Source organism: Chenopodium album, chromosome 23 (assembly GCF_948465745.1).
Source record: "Chenopodium album chromosome 23, dcCheAlbu1.1, whole genome shotgun sequence".
Classification (NCBI taxonomy): Eukaryota; Viridiplantae; Streptophyta; class Magnoliopsida; order Caryophyllales; family Amaranthaceae; genus Chenopodium; species Chenopodium album.
In genome coordinates, this window is record NC_137856.1 from 38455499 (window position 1) to 38474019 (window position 18521).

An 18521-nucleotide genomic window follows, 5' to 3' on the forward strand; every position below is an offset into this window, starting at 1 on the left:
GGTTTTAGGCTATGTTAAGTTTGACTTATTTAAGCTAATATTTGTATACGGAGCATTTCACATTATCGTATTAGGCCCAATCACTTATTGTATATAAATATATATCTTTGATATTGTTAATCATATACTCGTTGTGTATCTGAATAAGGGTCTGTTCTCATTGACTGAATTCAGCTGAATTGAATAGAACTGAACTGAAATGAATATTTTATAAGAGGAGGAAATTAGGAGTTAAACTAAACTAAACTTATTAGAGCTAAACTGAACTAAAAATAAACGTATTAGAATACGCCCTAAGTGCATCATTTTAATCATTACATTATACACATACCTACTTTAACTTGATTTAATGCTAATATATAAAGAAAAGATGTTGCATTTTTATTTTTATTTTTGATGGGAAGGAAAGATGTTACATTATTACGGGGTATTATGTTAGTCACAATGTATATTTTCATAGTACTACTTTCTTTACCAATTTTGCTGATAGACAATTCATGAAATTAATGGTCAAAATTTTGTATTGACGTGTGTATCAGTCAGAATAATACAAGTGTTTAGATAGAAAGAAAGTACAAATAACGTTAAGGTAAATTATTAAAGTAAATAATTTAGTTAGGTTTAGACAAATACGAAGTATGATTTAGGTGAAATGTGAATACAACAACACATTCTAATCTAACACTAACCATACCAAGATTATTGAAATCTATATATACTCAATCTTTCACAAAATAATTGGACTATGAAGAGTATAAAATTGTAAGTAGATGAGTTTGTTTTGTACTCAGATTTGTCCGTCTCGTTGGCACCCATAATGTTATCCAAACATGCCCGCGTGAGCTTTTCAGGGACCGTGATTGTGTTAGTTGTAATGAATATTCAATTTTTGATATTAAAACACGATATAAACTGACAAATTGGAGCTAATTATTAGATGATACACTCGACTAAACCTTTGAAAAACAGCTAAATCTGGCAAAGACCCCACATAACAAATATACTTAAGCATAAAATACACTGCTAAACAATTTGGATTTGGATTAATGGAATATATCTGACCGATTTCATTAATATATTGAAGCAAACTCTTATCCTGTCCTTGGACTTGACCGTTAGTTAGGGCTTAACTACTACTCGTATAATTAATTAGTCTAGCTAGCTCTAAACTAATCAAGCCAGTAAGCCTAACTACTGCTTGTTACGTGAGCCCGTGAATGAGAGATACTTCACCCTCTATGATACATAACATGCACATTATTTATAGATTAACACTTAGGAATGTGTGCAGTCCTAATCATACGAAGTACTCTATGTATAAACTAACACCAACCTATCCATCAAAGATATGACCTTGATTGTTGTTTAATTGACAATTTAATCCTTGAGTAGTCTAAGCTAGTTTTGAGCATAACTTTTCAAGTGCAATCAAACAATCACTTTACTTATGAATTATTGAAGGAAAAAATATATATTAAATGCTTCGTGTGAAGTCTATTGTGAATAACGGAACTTTGTTAATTAAGGGCATGTTCTCTCCAGCTTAATTTCAGTTCAATTCAGCTCCAATTAGTTCAATTCCTAATTTCCTTCTCTAATAAACAATTCAATTCAGTTCAGTTTAGCCCAATTTAGTTATCGGAACAGGCCCTAATTTAACTGGATAGTTCATTTGTTTCTACTTCTAGCTAGTGTGTACTCTATTAGCGGGCAATTAATAACTTGTAAATTACATGATTTTTATTAGCTATATTACTAATAAAAAGAGTATAAGAAGCTAAGGGAACAAACACTCATCCCCTTTCGGCAGACATAGCACCAAGGATTCTAAAGAATATAGTGAACTTTGTACTCAAAGTTAAGAACTTTGATAGCACCGAAAATTAATTAAGAACTTCGATACAACATCGATTATATGCATGGATTAACTTATTATCAGTATAGTCTACACTGCTTTGATCTCTGGCCCCTAAGGTTATAGTTTAAATTCAAACAACACCATATGTTTTAAATATTGTTGAAAATTAAATGCCTGACAAACGACAAGAAAATCATAGTAGGGTTACCACAAAAAAATTAACAAAGCAAACAGATTCTCTCTCACACACATTTTGAGATATTAAAATGCCACGACTTTAGTATGTTGTGTACCATTCGTATTAGGAATTCGTATTATAAGTAGTTTAGTTGCAAATCAAGACGCGATATTAAGCATCATTACCTACATTATTATCCACGCAAAAAAAAATTGAGATACTTATAATCGTAAGTTGTGTAATTTCTATCTTCTTTTATCTCTCTTTTTAAGTTTTTTTTTTCTTCATACTTGAATTAGGAAATCCAATTACACACACACAAAATAAGTGCTCTATTACTAAATACTAGTGACGTGCCACATTTGATTTAGTGACTTCTTTATCAATGTTAGAACTCATTGTACCCCATTTGAGAGTGTTTAATATTGGAAAAAAAATATTAAAAAAATAGAGAGATGACTTCACTTTATAAGCTAATGAAGTTACTCATACTACCACCAATTGGTTTTAGTATGGAACCTCCTTAGACCTTGTAAGTGGACGAACTCTCCTCTTTTTAGACAAATACACCTAAAGATGAGTCCAACCAAGTCCCACTTCTAAGGGCCTGTTCTCTTACGTTGAAATTCAGTTCTGTTCAGTTCAATTCAGCTGAGTTCAGTTCAGTTCATCTCCTAATTTTCTTCTCTTATAAAATATTCATTTCAGTTCAGTTCAGCTCCTAATTTCCTTCTCTTATAAAATATTCATTTCAGTTCAATTTAGTTCAGTTTAGCTGAGTTCAGTTCAGTTCAGTCAATGAGAACAGACCCTAATAGTATTTTTCTTATAATATAAGTCTTAAATTATGGTTAAAGTTTAGTTCGATCATTCTGTAAGAATAAACTTAAGAGGGTTAAAACTCCTTATTTCATGTAATGATCAACAGGCATAGTTTGCTTTTCTAGCCACTTTTACAGTTTTACTGTTGTCAATTGCAATGTTGTAATCAAAAAACGAAGTTTGAGGCAAAGGCATGGATAATAGTAACCGGTACAGGCCAGACACTAAAAGTAGTAAAAGAGCAAGCATATGGCAAGCATTTTATTCACATAAATTCATGCTCCTAATCTGTTGCTAATTTATTAATCATCTATAGCACAAATTCTAATTTTTGTGGCAAATCATGATCTTAATTAATCTTTTAATTGACATTAATCTAACATGATTTGGAGTTCCGAGCTACTGTTATGCATATATATGGATGTAGCTAGCTAGGTTCTAACTCTAAGTGATGATCTATTCGAGAAAGAATGGTTTATTAACTAATGTAACTGTCATTTGATTGGATAAAGAAATTTTAAATCCCGTATAAGACGGTGTTACATTAATACTTTGTATATTGCAAGTGATTTTTTTAAGGTCGACTTGTACGTAATTAGGTCTTGATAAACTAGTTTTTATTAATACATTTTTTGTAGTAAATGAGTAAAAATAACGAGTGTATAGAACAAATTAATATTTTTTATTTAGGAAAATAAAAACAAAATGTACCATCTCCTATATATTTTTTGTAAGTGATAGCACTATTAATAGTACATAGTATTTTTATTTCATAAAGTTAAATTAAATGGTCTTATATTTCGTACTTGGTGATCGAGTTTTATACGTAGTATATACTTCATACAAAGTACTAATTATTGATAGTTTGGTTATAGAACTAGGGTATGTAATTATTAGCCTTTTTAGTTATGGTCATAATTAGTCTCTTTACTTGAAGAATATTATTGAACACTAATGACGATTTTATGCTTTAAGAGAAAGTTAACATTCAACGCTAATTGCTAGAGTGCTACTCGTAGTTAGGAAAGCCTTTCTTTATAAGCATTTTATTTCTCTTTAATTTGTGTCATTTGTAGTCTTTTTATAAGCCTTTTCTCTCTTCCTAGAGAAGATCTTACTTTATGTAAATGTTCAAGAATCATGCTAATGTGCTTAGTCAATCTTAGACTATACAATCTTTAATTTGATTAATTATTACAAAAAAGTTTGGCTTTTTTGTTTAACTGGAAGATGACATGCATGTGTTCCAACATGGTTAGGGATTCAAGTTCTACATATACAGACATCACATACAGTAGTTGCTTTTCCTATAGTTATGTTTCAACTCGTGAGGTTGAGTGCTTACTGCTTAGCCTAAGCTAATACTCTGGTAATATGATTAGGGTCCAAATTTCCACTTTAAGTTGTGCATAAATTTTAAACTAAACTTTCTATAGAAGAAGAAAGATGATATACTCGTACAAGACGTTAGACGTGAGGGTTGGAATTATTAGTTTAATTGGTAGTTCAAACCATATCGATCAGTATATATTTTGTAGTTAACTTGTATCCAATTTCTAATCAATTTGTGATGGAATGTGTTCAAGTCTTTTATGGAAAGATTATTTTGTACAAACCAATCCATCGTAAAATTAGTTTCATCTATTTTTAGGTAGACTTCATTTGACTCGAGTCAGTATCAATTGAACGACTTAGACTAATTATGTTAGCTAGCTAGGTAAAAATTAAATTAGCCTCACATAATAACAAGTGATATTTTCAACCACTATTAGTGTATAGGATTTATGCAATGTATGCACATGCGGATTCATGGAGATCAACCCGGCCTTCAAGCTAGGGTTGTTTGAGAGTTCAAGACCATAAACTTGAAATCTAGTTTCACAATGCATGTGTATTATATTAGATTGGTAAAACTTACTAGTAATAGCAGATTTTTAATTTGGGCTTGATTAGAAAATTCAAAATTTTCATATCACAATTTAAAATTTGGAGAATAATATTGGATAAAGCTTAGTACTATAAAGGCCAGGCCCCAAATATAGGAACAAGTATTTTGGTGAGCAAGGCTTGAGGAAACAGGAAGTCCTCTTAATGAATGGGGGAGTTGTCAGCAGAGCATGCATAGCATAAGGTTAAGTAATGCTTCGTAGAAGGGCATCTTTCTTGATAAAGGAATTCGGTGAAAACAGCATAAATAAAATAATTAAAGTTATAACTAGCTTACTACTCATAAAGTTTGCATCACAAGCACAGCAGTGCATGCAGCTATTGTGCTACTCCAAACCCTTGCTGACTTCTTTTTTTTTTTGAAATTTTTGGAAAATTTGCAAATTGCAGCCATTTAAAGTTCGTATTTTACAAATTGAAGCCAACTAAAAAAAAAAAAATGCAAATTGCAGCCCAAAAGTTCGTATAAATTGTAAATTGCAGTCCGATTTAACTTTTTCATCGGTATACATGTTGAAAAATCTTTGATAAAGGTTTTAGGGGCCATTTTAGGTCTTAGGGGTCCGAATTGATCCCGTAATTAGCAAAAAAATAACCTAAGTGTCTCATTTTTAAGATTTTCCATAAATCGATACATTTTTGCATTGTTACGCAAAAGGAGGCGCTATCGTTATTTTTTTTGCTAATTTCGAGCTGAATTCGGACCCCTAAAACCTTTACCGAAGATTTTTCGACATGTAAACCAATGAAAAAGTTGAATCGGGCTGCAATTTACAATTTATACGAACTTTTGGATTGTAATTTGCATTTTTTTTAAATGGCTGCAATTTGCAAAATACAAACTTTAAATGGCTGCAATTTGCAAATTTCACGAAATTTTTTTACTATGAGAAAATTTTGCAATTACGGGCCGGGTATGAGTACGGTACCAGCGTGTTATTACTCCGTATAATTCTACATGTTTTATTCGTAAATTTTATACTCTTCAAAGCACATTTTTTATCACAAATATATTTGAAACCGAATCTAATAAAATCCCACATTATATACTTTTGATGTTTATAATAATGAGTTTTAAAGTGAAGTTAAGTCAAAACGTAAAATTGTAAATAGAAATATATATTTTGTATAAATAAATAGAGAGAAAGATCGTATGTACGTAAGAAATCACAAATTATGATTGACTACAAAGGTACATTGGGTAAGATAATAAGTACATACAGAAGAAAATCAGAAAGTATAATACTCATATTGTTATCACTCTGTAATATCTTATAATCTCATTTTACTATACCTTTTATCGTTTGTACTGATAAATCAACCAGACAACCACTAACCAATTTATACCTATTATATACAAAATATTAATAAAAACAATCTTATTTCTTACAATATATGAAAATCTTAACTTTACCTAAGTTCACATCCAAACAAGAATTTATCTGACCAATTTATTCCCATTTGTCCCTAATACTAAATGACGAGTAAAATCCATTGAAATAATTACCTTAGCTTAGATATTATTTGAATGAATCTGGTGTGTCTTGATTAATGTGAATATAATCATAAACTAAGCAATCATTCTAATCATAAAGATGACAATTAGATGCCGCAAAAATTTAATTAATTAAGGTAATTACTGCTAACATCATGTAAAAAGCTACAAGAATCTAAAAAAAGAAGCAAAATATGAATAAGGGGATGCATGCATGCTCACCCCCACCAAATTAAAGTTATAGACCATGAATAATTAAATATGATGCATATAATTTTTTTATTTTCACTCACTTCCATGAAAACTTTACAAGAAAAGAAAGAGCACTTGAATAAATTAAATTTAACAATTTTTATATTTTTGTCTTAGCTATTTCCTTAGCTTATCTTTAATGACTTTATTTACTTTTTATAGATGCTTTGATATTTTATTTCATTTGAGATCATATGGTCCAACAAATTAAAAGGTAAAAAAAAGGAAGAGAATAAAATGATCAAAATAACAGTTTATTTTTAGTGTGCTAAATTGTCCTAACTGCTGTGAAAAATATAATGGACCATGTCTTTTGACATATAATTTACTCCATGATTTTACATTTGTCAAAAAAATTAGATCAATTTTTTAATAAAGGTGAATGTTTTTATAGCTATACCTTTTTAACTTTTAAATGTTCTTCTGGACACGAATTGATTCGTGAGCATCTGATTCTTCTTATCATGAACCCAAAGTTTAGAACAGTAGAAGATAAGAATATTTGCTAAATCATACTTGTATCATGCAATAGACGTATCCGGAAAATTTTATTGAATGAATTGATTACTAGCTATGACTTCACATTGGATCGATGATTCATTACAAATTTTATTGCCTCAATCGGGAATTAGCTAGTATGAATAACCTTGTTAAATTCGTAGTTTAAAACTATCAAATATTGATCGTAACTAATTCCATATATATACATGGTAGATTTTTCCAAAGAGCGTTATATTTTTACTTCGATCTCTAGCAAAAACTTTATTATTTTCTCTCTCTCTTCTCTTTTTTATTTTTTATTTTATTATTATTATTATTTTTTCTTAAGGAGAGGCATATCATATCTAACATGGCCCAATAAGTGTCTGAGTTGGGCAGAATTTTTGGGTCTCTAAGTTTGGGATTTTTTTTTTTGTTTTTTTTTTTTTTTTGATAAACTTATCTTATTTGAACTTGTTTAAGATGAACATAATGACAACGATAATAATATATACTAGATGTTATTCTAATGACAATGAGAGTTTTACAATAAGCAAGATTGATAAGAAATTTCTAGAGTAGTCTTTTAAGGTTATGATGTTTACCTTCCTAAAAATAGATAAATTAGTAAACAACTTAATTATACAGATAAAAACAACTAAAATTTAGTGATATGATTGAAGATATTCTAACCTCATTTTGAGGAGACAATTACCTTTATAATTCTTGAAAAGTTTATAATTTTTTTTACCTGAACTCTTGTTTCTTAGTCCTTACAAAAATCAAAGCAAGGGTTTTTCTTTTCTCTCATCGTTTATTGTATTAAAAAATGCACGGATCAAATGTCAAACAACAAATAGTGTTGCCCGTTCATCCACGAAAAAACAAATTTAAAGAGGAATCAATATATTTTCTATTAAAAAAAGCTAAGCACAAATTTTCTTTGAGTAAAATCCAAGAGAGAAGAAAATGGAGATCAAATACCAAAAAACTTAGGCATTCAACGTCAAAATTGAAGGAAGGTGTAATTCAATATGACAATGATCATAGAGTTGGTAAGGTTGATTCGTTGGATCTTGGTATGATCCAAATTGTAGGTGATAGCCCAACTGAAGCCCATATAGTAAATGAATCAGCAGAAATCTGAATGGGCCGGACCCTTAAATCGATCATGAAATGTTTGTGGATCCATGAGAGAATATAAAGGGGTTAAGGCCCAAATCTCAAGAACAAATTCGCTAAGATTTTTTTTTTTTTTTTAATTTTTTTTTTCCATTTTCTTTGGGACAAAAAGTCAATCGTTAAGACTTTGAAGTTATTGAAATTATTGATCAAATGAAGACGATGATGGTTGCTTATTATTTAATGACATTTAATTCGTCTTTTGTAATACTGTACTATCTCCGTTACATATTAGTTATATATTTGGAGTATTATTTGTGAGATATAAAATATTCCAAAATTGTAACATGTCTAACTCCATCATGGTCTTCCAAACGCATTTTTAACCGTATTTATCACTATTTCTATACGCGTAAAATTTATAAACTCTTGATATTTATAAATATACAATGAGAAGAATCCAACAAAATTAAAATATCACATGACAATATTATCTCTCTTAAATTAACAAAAATTTATGGTCAAAATTTTCAAAATTTGACCCAAATATTGACAATGGGGCTAAAAATAAGGGACAGAGGGAGTATAGAGTAAAATTGTTGGATACAATTACTTCCTCGGTCTCTATTTACTTGTTCCATTTGATTGATGCTAAGTAAATAAATTTGGTTTATGGTATATGGGTTCAGATGATTATATAATAGATTTTTTTTTATTTTACTTAAATATAGTCTAATTAATACTTCATCTGTTTCTTTATGGTTGCAACACACATTTTATCAAAGTATTTAAGAAAGTGGACCTCATATATCATAATACACTTAATTAAAATGGAGTTAAAAGGTTGTTAGGAGAATAATCAAGTGGGCCATGTGTTTTAATTAAAGGTAATAGTACAATTTTTATCATAAAAACCTTCCTCTATGGCGTGTTGCAACTATTGTGACATTTTCATTTTAGGGAAGTGTTGCAATTATAAAGCAACGGAGGAAGTAGGTGTTGCAAAAAGTACTACCTCTATATTACAATAGATGCAACATTTTGACATTTATACTTTCCAATAATACACTAATTACATCCTTACTTTGTGTATACATTAATCAATAGAAAAAAAATATTATATTTTGAAAATTTACATTAACACCAATCAAATAAGAGTTTTTCATAAATATTAAATAGCCACATGTATGTAAAAAATGTACTCAAAGTTAGCAAATAAGGGCCTATTCACATTTACTGAATTGAGCTGAACTTGACTGAACTGAACTGAACTGATTGGAGCTGAACTGAACTGAACTGAATTGAGCTGAAATGAATATTTTATGAGAGAGGGAAATTAGAAGCTGAACTGAACTGAACTGAGCTGAGCTGGTTGAAGCTGAACTGAACTAAACTGAACTGATTGAAGCTGAACTGAATTAAACTGAACTGAACTGAACTGAACTGAAACAGGCCCTATATAGTGTAAAAAAAAGTCAAAAGTTGAATATATTGTGAAGTAGAGATAGTAAAATATATAAGTATATCTATAATTATATATGTGGAAAGAAATCAGACGAATTAATAATAGAATCATAAATGTTTTAATGCTAAAGAACTAATGATATTTCTTTCTATGTTTTCTCTTTAATTTGTATCTCTTTTCTTTCAATATATCTATCTTACATCATTTCTCACCAATCAGGATCAAGTGTAAATTAGCTGGTTTTTTCATGTGAACTGTTTTTTTTTTTTTTTTTTTTAAAAAAAAAAAAATATTTTCTTATGAAATGAAAGAAACTATTCAAATATTGAAATGCATCAAACGTGATTCATTTCGCTAAAACTACTTGGGATTTACCATCATAAAGTCTCTTGTGATTTACTCTTTTGGTACTCAATTTTTTTTATATATAAATCCATTGAAAACATTAGTATTTCTTACAACATAAAAAAAAACACCAAAAAAATATACAAGAAAATTGTCTTTTTCTTTCTCTTGACCATCTTTCTTTTTTCCAAAACCAAATGGAAGAGGGTCAAGAGGGTGATAGTAGTAGTCGCACCATCACCCAAGAAGAATTCTTCTCCTTTCATAACATCGACCGCCAACTCTTCTCTAGGTTAGTCTTCCACATGAGGCGTGAGCCTTCAGAAGCCTTGCAAGTCACCGCCTTTTGGTTGTGGCTAGAGCGGCTTGAAAAGGCTCAATTTGTAGTCACAATCCTTAACTTTTCCGATAACCTTTTTATAGTCTTTTTAGAGGAGACTCTCTTGTGTCTTAAGGCCACCGAGTCCGATTGTCGTTTGACTTCTCTTGATGATATTCCCATGGTGCGAAGCATCATTGGGAAAACTAAGGATCAACTCAATCTTCGGGGTATTCATGAGAATCGTGTTAGTGTTCTCCTTGGGATTGGTTATTTTGTAAAAAAAGTATGTCTCATTGCATTTCAAGACCTTATCCAACGTGCTTTGAAGAATAGGTCGTCTGTACCAATTAATCGTACCCAACAACCTAATCGTCCTTCATTTAGTCTATTTCATGTTAGCCCTAATGCTAGTGTGAGTAGGTTAATTGGTAGAAACGTCGAGGGTTTAAGTTCAACCTTACATCAATCGCGTTTGCCATCCCTTAATGAAGAGAATTTTGGGAATAATGGTACAGATGTTGTGGTCAATTATCCTAGTCTTAAGGTTGGGGATTTTAGTGTGCCTTTGAAAAAGGATCATTTTAATGTGTCTAATGGTAATTATTCTTTTAAAGTGGGTGGTGCTAGTTCTTCAAATTATGACCCTATAATTCAAGCTAATAACAACAATTATGGTTTAGACACCCAGCCACAAACCCTACAAAGGAATGTAGTTGATCAATTGTATGCGCAAATGCGATTGAGTGAAAAATCTCAATTTCAAGGGTTTGAAGAAAAGCCAAATAGTCATCCAACTGAAAGGACTGTTTTCTTAACATTTTCCAAAGGCTATCCTATTCTTGAAAATGAGTTGCGTGAATTTCTCAATAGGTATTATTTCTTTTTTCTTTTTGTTGGTTTTTATCTTAATTCAAAAATGACTTGCATTATTTAATCTTATACGGTATTTTAAAATGGAGTATCATGCATGATATTTAAAAATTATAATCTATCATCCTATTACTTGTTAATTAAGTTAGTTTGGATTTTATGTGTACATGAATTAATTTCTTTCTTGATTCCTTATTTTAAATTGAATCACTCGTAATTTAAATAAATACTATTTTCCACACTTCACTATCTATTGTTGCATTTATAATTAATTGTCGTAAATCAATGTTTTTTTTATTTAATTTTGACGTGCGGGGAAATTTTAATTAAGTGTTTGTTATTACCATGTTTACTTTGTTATGTGTTTTTGTTGTTGCATTTGTCAATATAATTTAATTTGCACCGAAAGTTCAAATAGGGATTTTTAAATGAGTCGCACTTAATTAAAATAGGTACTAATTCTCGCGCTTAATTATCTATTGTTGCATTATTTAATTGTCATAAATTCTTAGATTTTTTTTTTTATTTAATTATAATACTGAGTATAATTTAAATAAGTATTTCTTATTACCTAGTGTTCTTTATCATTGTTTCATGTTTTAATTGGTAGAATTTGATTTGCACCAAAAATTTGAATAGACAAATTATTTACCACACGTGCTTTATTCATTGTTGTATTAATTAAATAAATCTAAGTTGCGCGAACTGAAATTTTGAACATGTTTTATTTATTGCTTGTGTTTTTGTGCTTGTTGCATAACAATTAGTATGGACTACGCAATAACAAGTGCGTATTGATTTTATAATTATTTTTTCTTATGATTGTTTAAATTTGTAGGAATTTTGGAGACATCATTGAAGCATTATACATGCAAGAAGTTGGTGTGAATGAACAACCTCTATATGCAAGGCTTCTTGTGCGCGATGAAAGGGCAATGGCACTTGTTCTTAGTGAGCATGGCAGATCAAAGTTCTCCATCAATGGAAGGCATGTTTGGGCAAGGAAGTTTGTGCGCAAGAATTCTCACTCACCTCCATCCTCGCCATCTAAAATGGCTAAGTTTAGCTTCTTTCAATACTCTCGATGATTATGAAAGGAGCTAGAATCAAATGAAATCTATATATTATGTATTACTTTTCTTTATTTCGTCTATTGCAATAACTATCAATATTAGCTTAATTTAGCTTAAAATATTGTCTTTGTTTACCTATCTAGTCAATGAAGAAGTGAGGATTATGTATTTGGCATAAATTTCCATTCTCTCAATAATCTATTGTTCCTCCCTTTGATAAATTAATAAGTAGTTTTCAACCCTATACAATGTGACGACTATTTACATATTATTTAGAAATTATTAAATACGTAGCATATTGTTTTAAGCATGACCCTTTTCTCAACTCTATAGTACCTCAAGTAGTAGAACATTACAAGGGATGCACAAGTAATAAATAATCCGTGTTATATGTTTAATGAATTGGTAATTTAGAAATTTTATTATGTGATAGTTGAAATCAATTTTTTATAATTTAACATGTTTATTATTAAAATTATTGTTCATTTATTCAACTTCTGCATTAGCAAATGTACATAATAAAACAAATGTGTCAACTATATAAGAACGAGAGAAGTATGTGTAAGTTACTCTATTCACCTCTATGGCATTACCCCATATCATCCCATACAAAGTATTTTAATAGTTTGATATTTAACGATGCAGTATAAACCGTTTAGACAATTCCATTGCAGGCATACTTTCATCCTCTTTCTTACTTTTTAATTTATAGTGAGATTATTTGATTACGTGACTTCATAGTTGTGAGAAGTAAATTTAGGAGATCAAATCTTACTTGATGTCCTCTTACAATAGATTATTTACCAATTAATAATTTTCAATGTTATAATGTTGATCAATCTTAAAGACCAACACTTTTCAATTTTCTAGAAAAACAACCTCTAAACAAAATTCTAAAAAAGAAGAAGAAAATGTTTTCATTGGTGATAAAAAAAATAAAAAAAATAAAGGCTCAAATTGCTAACTGAAGAAGAAGTTATGGGGTCCACTATTCAATTTATCATGGGGTCCACTACTCCATATGTAACTTACTAACTTATATGCATCAGTTTGACCGGCATATTTTTTATATGCATCAGTTTGACCGGCATATTTGTCGAGATGTTACTTTGACCATTAATATCTTTAATTGTGCATTAGTAAAAATTAAAACAAAATTATACAGTAATATGATATATTATACGAAGTATAACACTGTAACATTTTTTTTTTTTTAGAGGTGAAAAAATTAAGTCAACTATGGTATTTGAATAATGCAATTGTCAAAGTATGCATATAAAAAAACGGAGGAATGTAAGAAGCTTTATTTCTTCTTTTTTTATTTATTTATTTATTTTTATTTTTTTATTTTGACAACAACAAATTAACAAGTTTTTATAATCTCTAAAAGTTACTTCGTAGGCATGTAATTCACAACTTTTTCCCCATTTTAGGCTAAATTGTTAGAACTCATTATCACCCCTAATTAATACAGACAACTTATAAATTTGACTAAACATTAAAGTTCTTTAATAAATGTTTTTTTTTAGTTATGTTTTTGGGTTTACAGAGCAAAAATAGGGGAAAAAGGCTTTCTTCATTTAATTATTACGAGTATTTTTTTTTTTTTTTTTTTTTTTTTATGGAGAGGTTGCTTATTCAAATTAGCCAATGGGTACAAACCCAAGTGTATGGAAGGATAAGATTCATCTAACACTTGGAAAATGCATAGTTGTATACTTATATTTTTTTTTTTTTGAGGAATAGTTGTATACTTATATTAAGAGGAAAATAATGATGAAAAAAAATTTAAAAATTTCAAAAGAGAAACTGAAATCAAAACGGTCAAGCAAGTGTACTTCAATCCGGCATGTCAATTAACACGTTACGGTCTTCTTACTCTTTTCATTGTTGACAACCACCAAATGAAAAGTTTTTAGCCTTAACTAACGTGTGTCTCAATCAATAGATTTTTAGTAAAACTCGATATTAGATTAAGTATGTACTTGAAAATCATCTTTATATCAAAGCGTATTTTTTTTTGGTACCGTTAAGAATTTAGTTGTCATTTGGTACTAGTAGACTTTTTTTTGATATATAAAATGAGTACCAATTAGTCTCTCTGTTTTAAAAATTGTCTAATATGTCTTTTATTATAATTCAAATACACTATTTTGACGGTTTAACCTACTTCACTACAGTGTTTTAAACAAAGGGAGTAATAATTACATTATACGTGATTTACTATAGTGTTTTAAGACACGCATTACTTGAGGCTGAGAACTCTCCTTTGTGATAAGTCTAATTAATATCACCCTCGTCAATTTGGCAGGAGATCTTAGATAATTATTTCTGGTGAAACAAGTACAAGGTGTTAGACATTTTATATAATTTGTTGAATATCTCATTTAATTTGTTGGACTTTAGATTTAGGTTTTGGACATATATGAGTTCTTGAACATTTCTAAGAAGTTTTTGTACTCTACAATTTTTCGAAAATTTAGACATATATAAGTTGGTATTGGTTGTTACACATTACATATAAATTTTTAGATCGAAAATCTAAATTATTATGAGTAGTTTTCCTTAACTTAGATATCAATCAACTACATATACTACAGCATAAACAACTAACGATTTAAAAAAAAATTACTACAAAATAAATTTCCTCTATTATTATTTAGATGATGATGAAGCATTTCTTGTTTCACATTTACCAGTGCATATATATAATTTATTAATATTTGGAAAAATTTACTTAGCTAAGAATAATCAAAGTAAGTAAGATTTTGGATGGACAATGCATAGTATTAGTATCAAATTTTGAATCTATTATGCAAGGCTTAAAAAGTAAGGAGTACAAAGTATGTTAGTTGGTTTTAATGATAATTTGTACTTTAATATTACAACAAGTAGAATTTAAAAATTCCCAGTGTGTAACTATCATTTAAACAAGTTGATAAAATAAATACTTAGAATTTCATAACGAAACTATTAAATTCAAAAACATAAATTTTAGGTTTTATCTTAATGCAATAATAAATAAAGAGATGAAAGAGTGGTGTTTACCGGTAGCGTGGCGACACCGATAGTTAGGGCGGTCGGTGATAAGGGGTTGCTCGATCGACATATTTGTTGGTGTCGGAAGCTCTTCCATTGATCTTCTTTTCTATTTTTGGTATTAATTGCCTAGTTGAGTTTTGTGTGATCTATTTAATGTTTCAATTTTACCGGGCGCTTTAAAGAGATTGTTGATAATTGTGTGCAGTGGATATCAAGTGAGATTTAACTTTGTAGTGATAATAATTGGTGTTGATTGAAATAAAAAAAATAAATTAAATTTATTTCAGTAATTTATGTATGTTTTGGAAGTATATATAGAAAGGCGTATTTATCAAGGATTCGACATGACTTTTCCCTAAATCATAATCAATAGTCAATTGAAAATATGTGTACTATGAAAAAGCCCAAATGTTGCATTATTTGTGAATAGGTACAAGAATTTGAACATACAAATAAGAACATAGTTATATAAATTCCCATACTTTGGTGTAATTTACCCATTTGTGGTGTTTCAATTTTACACCACATATGAAACTTATTTACCAATTATTGTAGTGTAGAACTAAATTTAAAAAAATCACTTTGTTCAGCTTATAGAACAAAAGTGCTATCTTAGATAGTGGTTAATCTATTAAAAGTCACTGCTTAATAAGGTAGCGACTTTTATAAAGGTAAATTAAACCATTAAATAATTAAGTCGCATTTTCATTCGAAATCATCAACTTTTTATATTTAAAAATTATGAGACCGGTGGTGTAAAATAACGTATCATCTCTTTGATTCACTACTAAAGTTGAGGCCAAACTAAAAATATAGCATTGCCAGATCAAATTAAATGGCAACAAATAAGAGATCGAATAAATATGGTAGAAACTTATTCTCTTTTTTTACATAATTTTATAGCGCTTCTACTTAATATCTTTTTTTGGGTAATTGTGCTTGAGGTGCTTGAAATAGCGGCTTTGCCCTAAACACAACAGAAGTAAACTCAATCTAGACATACGAAAGCACATTGTAATTTCATTTGATTAAAATTTTCATATGTAAGTGGGTCTTTCTTTCTTCACTTCCTAATCAAATAAGCACATGCATCACATTGATCTTCATCTTCTATCTTTGATACTCGTACCTTTTCACATTATTTGTATTTATAAACTCTTTGATGTATTATATAATTTATATAAAATCATATATTATACTTGTACATTATATGATATATCAAAGAGTTTGATTTTTTCTTACTAACACTAACCAAAAAAATGGCTAACTCTTCCTCTTCCTCTTCCTCTTCCTCTTCCTCTTCATCTTCGTCTTCCTTTCACAACCAAAAGGCATGGGATAGGGGTACGATCACCCAAGAAGAATTCTTTGCCTTTCATAATGTTGACCGCCAGCTCTTTATTAGGTTAGTCTTTAACATGAGGCGTGAGCCTATGGAAGCCATGAATGTCGTGGCCTTTTGGATGTGGCTAGAGCGGCTTAACATGGCACAATATGTAGTCAACATCATTACCTATTCTGATAGCATTTTTAAGTCTATTTTCGAGGAGACTCTTCTATGTCTTAAGGTGGTAGAGTCCAATACTTTGGTTCACTATAATGAAATTCCCATGTTACAAATTATTGTAGGGAAAGATAGGGAAGGGGTTGACCTTAAATTTATTCATTACAACCGTGTTAGTATTCTCCTTGGTATTGATCATTTTGTTAAACAAATTTGTGTTAGGGCATTTCAAGACCTTATCCAAATCGCGTTAGCAAGTAGGCCTTATATCCCTCAATCCTCCGTGTTTGGTGTTCGTGGTACTCCAAGTCTTGGTGTTATTGGTGATGGTAGAATTTGTGGTTTTAGACCGACCCCTCACACCTTAATGTCATCGTCCAATTATGGGGGGAAATTATCAGATGATATTGGGGATTTGGTTAATTATCTTAATCTTACTACTAGGGTTGGTAAGATGAATGATGTGCCCTTGAAAAATGAGCAATATAATGTGTTGAATCATAAATCATCTCTAGGAGTTGGCGCTAGTTCTTCAAATTATGGTTCTGTGTTTTCGATTAATAAGGTTATTAATAAATCTAATTATGAATTAGAAGGTCAATCACAAGTTCTACAAGGAGATCTAGTTGAACCATTACTTGATCAATTGAGAGTGAATAATGCAAATTCTCTGATTGAGGAAAAGCCAAATGTTCTTCCTAGTGAAAGAACAATTTTTTTAACATTTTCCAAAGGCTATCCTATTCTTGAGTATGAATTGCGTGAATTTATTAATAGGTAATCTTTATTCTGCCTTCTTATTTCACTTCTTTTTTTTACTTGCTACATTGGATCATGGTTAATTGTTCTTGTTCAGTTGTTTGTATGTATCGTTTTTAAATAGGAAATTTTGTTTCATCATGCACTTCATTACTTTTATATATCTTGGTCGACTTATTAAATTTCGTCTTGTTTTTAGCTCATTTGGAAATATAATTGAGACACTACAAATGCAAGAAGTTGGTGCTAGTGAACAACCTCTTTATGCAAGGCTCGTGGTGCGCGATGCAAGGGCAATGAAAATAGTTCTTAGTGAGCATGGCAGAACAAAGTTCTCCATCAATGGAAAACACGTTTGGGCAAGGAAGTATGTGTGCAAGAATTCTCATTCACCATTGACGGCTACCTCGCCAACTTATTAAGCTTGAATAGATTCAATTATGGAAGTGTAAAATTACAATTAAATTAATTTTACGTAGGGAATTTTTGAGAAACCTGAATTTTACGTCTTTGTATTCTTGTTAAATGAAATTAAAACTATGTTCTACGTCTTTAATACTTTGTGTGTATGTACAAGATGTTTTCTCTCTAACAAGTAATAAATCATCAACTTGCTAATTTAGCAAAGTGTGGAGAGAAGTTTATATTCGCCCTTTTGTAGACAAATTGTGCATTTATTTAAAAGAATCACGATTTATTATAGTTATCATTCTCTACAATTTGCCACACGTCTTAATTTAAAAATCTAAAGAAGGACGAATATAAACTACTCCCTCTATTTTGTTGCTATATTGTTAGAAAGCTACATAATTCCAAACCATTTTATGGGCCTTTGGCTGTATCATTGGAAAGATTAGCTACAGAAGTATACTTTCCGAATCAAACGCTTGATTCATGTCCCAAAGAGTATTAAGGTGTCCAAGTTGACCATGATCTAATCATATTTCCTTTGTTATAGGTCGGAAATGGGCTCATTCAATCATCTAG

The 18521-nt window shown here is 29.9% G+C and overlaps 2 protein-coding genes across 2 annotated transcripts; both read left to right on the top strand.

Annotated features, from left to right (window-relative positions):
* The first annotated feature begins 10161 nt into the window (after positions 1 to 10161).
* LOC145607590 (uncharacterized) lies at positions 10162 to 12244 on the top strand. The gene is made up of 2 exons (XM_081663194.1): positions 10162 to 11156; positions 11995 to 12244. The coding sequence occupies exons 1-2, from the start codon at positions 10162 to 10164 to the stop codon at positions 12242 to 12244; spliced, it is 1245 nt and encodes a 414-aa protein (XP_081519320.1).
* Positions 12245 to 16689: 4445 nt separating this feature from the next.
* On the top strand, positions 16690 to 17956 carry LOC145607593 (uncharacterized). The gene is made up of 2 exons (XM_081663195.1): positions 16690 to 17552; positions 17734 to 17956. The coding sequence occupies exons 1-2, from the start codon at positions 16690 to 16692 to the stop codon at positions 17954 to 17956; spliced, it is 1086 nt and encodes a 361-aa protein (XP_081519321.1).
* The last annotated feature ends 565 nt before the right edge of the window (positions 17957 to 18521 follow it).